The 7,500-nt window shown below is 49.0% G+C and overlaps 1 protein-coding gene across 4 annotated transcripts in view; it reads right to left on the bottom strand.

The window, feature by feature from the left end:
* Positions 1-7,500, bottom strand: part of cd99 (CD99 molecule) — a 34,016-nt gene that overhangs the window by 6,516 nt on the left and 20,000 nt on the right. For all 4 annotated transcript variants that reach the window (XM_042702895.1, XM_031558581.2, XM_042702894.1 and 1 more), the window contains one exon: positions 6,722-6,745. In XM_042702895.1, the coding sequence (XP_042558829.1) occupies positions 6,722-6,745 (24 nt within the window). The remainder of the gene's footprint in view (positions 1-6,721; positions 6,746-7,500) is intronic.

Here is a 7,500-nt window from a genome sequence, read left to right as displayed (position 1 = left end):
CACACGGCTGCACCATAGAGAGGGCACCAATCACACGGCTGCCTCATAGAGAGCGCACCAATCACACGGCTGCCCTGCAGGGCATGGACCAATCACACGGCTGTCCTGCAGGGCATGGACCAATCACACGGCTGCCCCTTAGGGCATTGACCAATCACACGGCTGCCCCATAGAGAACTGAACTGGACTTAACTGGATACAACATGTGAACTTCTCTTCTGAGACGAATGCATGCTTAATTCAGTTTAGACTTGTTATGCCTGCTGTGTGTGTGTGTGTGTGTGTGTGTGAGAGAGGGTGTGATTTTGTAGTGCCTGCTGTGTGTGTGTGTGTGTGTGTGTGTGAGAGAGAGAGTGTGTGTTATGTAGTACCTGCTGTGTGTGTGTGTGTGTGAGAGAGGGTGTGTGTTATGTAGCGTCTGCCGTGTGTGTGTGTGTGTGTGTGTGTGTGTCTGTGTGTGTGTGTGTGTGTGTGTGTGTGTGTGTGTGAGAGGGTGTGTGTTATGTACTGTCCGCTGTGTTTGCCAGTTGTGAGAGAGGGTGTGTGTTATGTAGTGCCTGCTGTGTGTGTGTGTGTGTGTGTGTGTGTGTGTGTGTGTGTGTGTGTGTGAGAGAGAGGGTGTGTGTTATGTAGTGTCTGCCATATGTGTGTGTGTGAGAGAGAGAGGGTGTGTGTTATGTAGTGTCTGCCATGGGTGTGTGAGAGAGGGTGTGTGTTATGTAGGGTTAACAGTGTGTGTGTGTGTGAGAGAGGGTGTGTGTTATGTAGGGTTAACAGTGTGTGTGTGTGTGTGAGAGAGGGTGTGTGTTATGTAGCGTCTGCCGTGTGTGTGTGTGTGTGTGAGAGAGGGTGTGTGTGTGCGTGTGTGAGAGAGAGGGTGTGTGTGTGTGTGTGAGAGAGAGAGGGTGTGTGTTATGTAGCGTCTGCCGTGTGTGTGTGAGAGAGGGTGTGTGTGTGTGCTCGAGAGAGGGTGTGTGTTATGTAGGGTTAGCAGTGTGTGTGTGTGAGAGAGGGTGTGTGTGTGTGTGTGTGTGTGAGAGGGTGTGTGTTATGTAGCATCTGCTGTGTGTGTGTGAGAGAGGGTGTGTGTTATGTAGGGTTAGCAGTGTGTGTGTGTGTGTGTGAGAGAGGGTGTGTGTTATGTAGGGTTAGTAGTGTGTGTGTGTGTGTGTGTGAGAGGGTGTGTGTTATGTAGCGTCTGCCGTGGGTGTGTGAGAGAGGGTGTGTGTGTGTGTGTGTGTGTGTGTGAGAGAGAGAGTGTGTGTTATGCAGTGTCCACTGTGTGTGGTTTGTGAGTAAACTGGCAGCATACTATATCTGTAAGAAACATTTAAAACAGTCACCTGGTACAGCGTCTGGAGTAAAGGCAACTGTGTGTGTGTGTGTGTGTGTGTGTGTGTGAGAGAGGGGGTGTGTGTTATGTAGGGTTAGTAGTGTGTGTGTGTGTGTGTGTGAGAGGGTGTGTGTTATGTAGCGTCTGCCGTGGGTGTGTGAGAGAGGGTGTGTGTGTGTGTGTGTGTGTGTGTGTGAGAGAGAGTGTGTGTTATGCAGTGTCCACTGTGTGTGGTTTGTGAGTAAACTGGCAGCATACTATATCTGTAAGAAACATTTCAAACAGTCACCTGGTACAGCATCTGGAATAAAGGCAACTGTGTAAAACGTTAAATATGCGTAGACTAATCTGGCCAACCCTGGCAGCTAGTGTTATCTGGGAGCACTTAACAAGCAGCTACCTGACAGGGGCACGCACCAATCACAGAGCTCCCTCGACAGGGGTACGCTACGCACCAATCACAGAGCTACCTCGATAGGGGCACGCACCAATCACAGAGCTCCCTCGACAGGGGCACGCACCAATCACAGAGCTTGGTCAGCATAGTGGGCACCAATCACAGAGCAGGCCCCTCCCTCCCATCCCTCTACCTCCTTAATCCTTTCTTGTCCGTACTTCTCGGCATCTCTCCTCCTTTCATCTCCTATCCTTCTTTCTTTCTCAGGCAGATGGGCCCCTCCCTTTGAGCCGGGTTCTGTTTAAAGCTGCTCCCTATGTTCCTCTCCACTGCTGAGTCCTAACACCGCAGAATGAATCAGTCAAACAGAACTGGACCTGGAGATGTGGCGCTCCTCTGGCCTCCTGCCTAGAGCTGTGCTGTGTCGTGTCGTGGCGTGTTGTGGCATGGCGTGTTGTGGCATGGCGTGTTGTGGCATGTTATGTTGTGCTTCACTGTTTTGTATTGTGTTGTTAAGCTGTCCTGTGTTGTGTTGTGTTGTGCTGTGTTGTGGTGTGCTGTGCTGTGCTGTGCTGTGCTGTGCTGTGCTGTGTTGTGTTGTGCTGTATTGTGTTGTGTTGTGTTGGTTGTGTTGTTAAGCTGTCCTGTCCTGTGTTGTGTTGTGTTGTGTTGTGCTGTGCTGTGTTGTGTTGTGTGGTGCTGTGCTGTGTTGTGTTGTGTTGTTAAGCTGTGTTGTGTTGTATTGTGTTGTTAAGCTGTGTTGTGTTGTGCTGTGCTGTGCTGTGTTGTGTTGTGTTGTGTTGTGTTGTGTTGTGTTGTGTTGTGCTGTATTGTGTTGTGTTGGTTGTGTTGTTAAGCTGTCCTGTGTTGTGTTGTGCTGTGCTGTGCTGTGTTGTGCTCTGTTGTGTTGTGAAGCTGTGTTGTGTTGTTATGCTGTGCTGTGTTAAGCTGTGCTGTGTTGTGTTGGTTGTGTTGTTAAGCTGTCCTGTGTTGTGTTGTGGTGTGGTGTGCTGTCCTGTGTTGTTAAGCTGTCCTGTGGCGTGTTGTGTTGTATTGCGTTGCGCTGCGTTGTATTGTGCTGTGCTGTATTGTGTTGTTATGCTGTGCTGTGCTGTGCTGTGCTGTATTGTGTTCTGTTGGTTGTGTTGTTAAGCTGTCCTGTCCTGTGTTGTGTTGTGTTGTGCTGTGTTGTGTGGTGCTGTGCTGTGCTGTGTTGTGCTGTGCTGTGTTGTGTTGTTATGCTGTGTTGTGTTGTGCTGTGCTGTGCTGTGTTGTGCTGTGCTGTGCTGTGTTGTGTTGTTAAGCTGTGTTGTGTTGTGTTGTGCTGTGCTGTGTTGTGTTGTGCTGTGTTGTGCTGTGTTGTGCTGTGCTGTGCTGTGTTGTGTTGTGTTGTGCTGTGTTGTGCTGTGTTGTGTTGTGCTGTGTTGTGTCGTGTTGTGTTGTGTTGTGTTGTGTTGTGTTGTGCTGTGTTGTGTTGTGTTGTGTTGTGTTGTTAAGCTGTGTTGTGTTGTGTTGTGCTGTGCTGTCCTGTGTTGTGTTGTGGTGTGCTGTGCTGTTAAGCCGTGTTGTGTTGTGTTGTGGTGTGCTGTGCTGTGCTGTGCTGTGCTGTGTTGTTAAGCTGTGTTGTGCTGTGCTGTGCTGTGCTGTGCTGTGCTGTGCTGTGCTGTGTTGTGTTGTGTTGTGTTGTGTTGTGTTGTGTTGTGTTGTGTTGTGTTGTGTTGTGTTGTGTTGTGTTGTGCTGTGCTGTGCTGTGCTGTGCTGTGCTGTGCTGTGCTGTGCTGTGCTGTGCTGTGCTGTGCTGTGTTGTGTTGTGCTGTGTTGTGTTGTATTGTGTTGTTAAGCTGTGTTGTGTTGTGCTGTGTTGTGTTGTGTTGTGCTAAGCTGTGTTGTGTTGTGTGGTGTGGTGCTGTGATGTGTTGTGTTGTGTTGTTAAGCTGTGTTGTGTTGTGCTGTGCTGTGTTGTGCTGTGCTGTGTTGTGTTGTGCTGTGTTGTGTTGTTAAGCTGTGTGTGTGTGTTGTGCTGTGCTGTGTTGTGTTGTGTTGTGTTGTGCTAAGCTGTGTTGTGTTGTGTTGTGCTGTGTTGTGTTGTGCTGTGTTGTGCTGTGCTGTGTTGTGTTGTGCTGTGTTGTGTTGTGCTGTGTTGTGTTGTGCTGTGTTGGTTGTGTTGTTAAGCTGTCCTGTGTTGTGTTGTGCTGTGTTGTGCTGTGCTGTGCTGTGCTGTGCTGTGTTGTTAAGCTGTGTTGTGTTGTGCTGTGCTGTGTTGTGTTGTGTTGTGTTGTGTTGTGTTGTGTTGTGTTGTGTTGTGCTGTGTTGTCTTGTGTTGTGTTGTGTTGTGCTGTGTTGTCTTGTGTTGTGTTGTGTTGTGTTGTGCTGTGTTGTCTTGTGTTGTGTTGTGTTGTGTTGTGTTGTGCTGTGTTGTCTTGTATTGTGTTGTGTTGTGTTGTGCTGTGCTGTGTTGTGCTGTGCTGTGCTGTGTTGTGTCGTGTTGTGCTGTGCTGTGTTGTGTTGTGTTGTGCTGTGTTGTGTTGTGTTGTGCTGTGTTGTGTTGTATTGTGTTGTTAAGCTGTGTTGTGCTGTGCTGTGCTGTGCTGTGCTGTGTTGTGTTGTGCTGTGCTGTGTTGTGTTGTGCTGTGTTGTGTTGTATTGTGTTGTTAAGCTGTGTTGTGTTGTGTTGTGCTGTGTTGTGCTGTGTTGTGTTGTGTTGTGCTAAGCTGTGTTGTGTGGTGTGGTGCTGTGCTGTGCTGTGTTGTGTTGTTAAGCTGTGTTGTGTTGTGTTGTGCTGTGCTGTGTTGTGCTGTGCTGTGCTGTGTTGTGCTGTGCTGTGTTGTGTTGTTAAGCTGTGTGTGTGTGTTGTGCTGTGCTGTGTTGTGTTGTGAAGCTGTCCTGTGTTGTGTTGTGTTGTGTTGTGTTGTGTTGTGTTGTGTTGTGCTGTGCTGTGCTGTGTCGTGCTGTGCTGTGCTGTGCTGTGCTGTGTTGTGTTGTGCTGTGTTGTGTTGTGTTGTGCTGTGTTGTGTTGTATTGTGTTGTTAAGCTGTGTTGTGCTGTGCTGTGCTGTGCTGTGCTGTGTTGTGTTGTGCTGTGCTGTGTTGTGTTGTGCTGTGTTGTGTTGTATTGTGTTGTTAAGCTGTGTTGTGTTGTGTTGTGCTGTGTTGTGCTGTGTTGTGTTGTGTTGTGCTGTGTTGTGCTGTGCTGTGCTGTGTTGTGTCGTGTTGTGCTGTGCTGTGCTGTGCTGTGTTGTGTTGTGTTGTGTTGTGCTGTGTTGTGTTGTGTTGTGCTGTGTTGTGTTGTATTGTGTTGTTAAGCTGTGTTGTGCTGTGCTGTGCTGTGCTGTGCTGTGTTGTGTTGTGCTGTGCTGTGTTGTGTTGTGTTGTGCTGTGTTGTGTTGTATTGTGTTGTTAAGCTGTGTTGTGTTGTGTTGTGCTGTGTTGTGCTGTGTTGTGTTGTGTTGTGCTAAGCTGTGTTGTGTGGTGTGGTGCTGTGCTGTGTTGTGTTGTTAAGCTGTGTTGTGTTGTGTTGTGTTGTGCTGTGCTGTGTTGTGCTGTGCTGTGTTGTGCTGTGCTGTGTTGTGTTGTTAAGCTGTGTGTGTGTGTTGTGCTGTGCTGTGTTGTGTTGTGTTGTTAAGCTGTCCTGTGTTGTGTTGTGTTGTGCTGTGTTGTGTTGTGTTGTGTTGTGTTGTGTTGTGTTGTGTTGTGTTGTGTTGTGTTGTGTTGTGTTGTGTTGTGTTGTGTTGTGTTGTGTTGTGTTGTGTTGTGTTGTGTTGTGTTGTGTTGTGTTGTGTTGTGTTGTGTTGTGTTGTGTTGTGTTGTGTTGTGCTGTGTTGTGTTGTGCTGTGTTGTGTTGTGTTGTGCTGTGTTGGTTGTTTTGTTAAGCTGTCCTGTGTTGGGTTGTGCTGTGTTGTGCTGTGCTGTGCTGTGCTGTGTTGTGTTGTTGTGTTGTGCTGTGCTGTGTTGTGCTGTGCTGTGCTGTGTTTTGTTGTGTTGTGCGGTGCTGTGTTGTGTTGTGTTGTGCTGTGCTGTGCTGTGCTGTGTTGTGTTTTGTTGTGTTGTGCTGTGTTGTGCTGTGCTGCGCTGTGTTGTGTTGTTGTTCACCTTGTCCTAGACTTGAAGAATGACAAACAAACCAAACCCTCAAAGTCAATGTGTGGGATGGTTCAAGGATTGCGTGTGTGTGTGACTTTATCCAGTAGGGACTGGGGTTGCTTTAAGCAGAGCCATGTGTGTGAGCGTGTGTGTGTGTGTGTGTGTGTGTGTGTGTGTGTGTGACTCATAGCAGAAACACTCTTTCCCCCCAAGTCCACATTGAGCCATTAAAGTCACCGGAAAACACACTAGAGTAACACTGAGTTAGTCTGTGCACTTACACACTCACATTCAAGCACAAAAACACACACACACACACACACACACACACACTCACATTCAAGCACAAAAACACACACACACACACACACTCACATTCAAGCACAAACACACACAAACACACACACACACACACACACACACACACACACACACAGCTGAGTCTGAGCGGACACCAGTAGGAAACGTTAAAATTGCACAGCACCCAACCAGAACAAAGCACAACACTGCAGCTGGTCATGACAGGACACCACTGCTTTTCCTACAGGAACACACACACACACACACACACACACATACAGACAGACACACACACACACACACACACACACACACACACACACACAGTCACACACACACACACACACGCAGCTACACACACACACACACATACAGACACACACACACACACAGACAGACACACACACGCAGTCACACACACGCACATACACACTGGTAGCTCTCAATGAGTGTTTTTACATGCACTGAAGATTAAACCAATTATCGTGTAAACGCAAAACCTGGTTACTGAAATCGGGGTAGGGAATTGGAGAAATATGATCTCCCCAGGCAGGACGAGTTTGAGGAGCAGAAGAGAGAATGAATCAAATGAAAGAGAACGGAAATGCTTACCTGCAGGCTGGTCCGCAGCTGGTTCTGGGAGGAGAAGAGAGGAGATGAGAGGTGAGGAGAGGAGAGGAGAGGAGAGAAGAGGAGAGGAGAGAAGAGGAGAGGGGAGGAGAGAGGAGATGAGAGGAGAGGAGAGGGGAGGGCAGGAGAGGAGAGGAGAGGAGAGGAGAGAGGAGAGGAGAGGAGGAGAGGAGAGGAGAGAGGAGAGGAGAGGGGAAGAGAGGAGAGGAGAGAGGAGAGGAGAGGAGAGGGGAGGGAGAGGAGAGGAGAGGAGAGCGGGAGAGGGACAGAGAGGAGAGGGGAGGAGAGGAGAGGAGAGGGGAGAGGGACAGAGAGGAGAGGGGAGGAGAGGAGAGGAGAGGGGAGAGGGACAGAGAGGAGAGGGGAGGAGAGGAGAGAGGGACAGAGAGGAGAGGAGAGGAGAGGAGAGGGGAGGAGAGGAGAGAGGAGGAGAGGAGAGGTGAGGAGAGGAGAGGAGAGGAGAGGAGAGGGGAGGGGAGGAGGAGAGAGGAGAGGAGAGGAGAGGAGAGGAGGGGGAGGGTAGAGGAGAGGAGAGGGGAGGAGAGGAGAGGAGAGGGAGAGGGAGAGGAGAGGAGAGGAGAGAGAGAGCAGAAGTTTGGATGAGCCATTACTCACTTACGCTTGTGAGTTATAGACTACAGTGTTGGATATAGCTCTTGGGTATAGATGTGTGTGTATTGTTGTGTGTGTGTGTGTGTTGTGGTTTATAGTTGTGTGTGTAGTTCTGTGTATATATGTGTGTGTGTGTGTGTAGTTGTGTG

The sequence above is a fragment of the Clupea harengus genome, chromosome 21 (genome assembly GCF_900700415.2).
Source record: "Clupea harengus chromosome 21, Ch_v2.0.2, whole genome shotgun sequence".
NCBI classification, from domain to species: domain Eukaryota; kingdom Metazoa; phylum Chordata; class Actinopteri; order Clupeiformes; family Clupeidae; genus Clupea; species Clupea harengus.
This window is presented reverse-complemented; position numbering and strand designations above follow the sequence as displayed.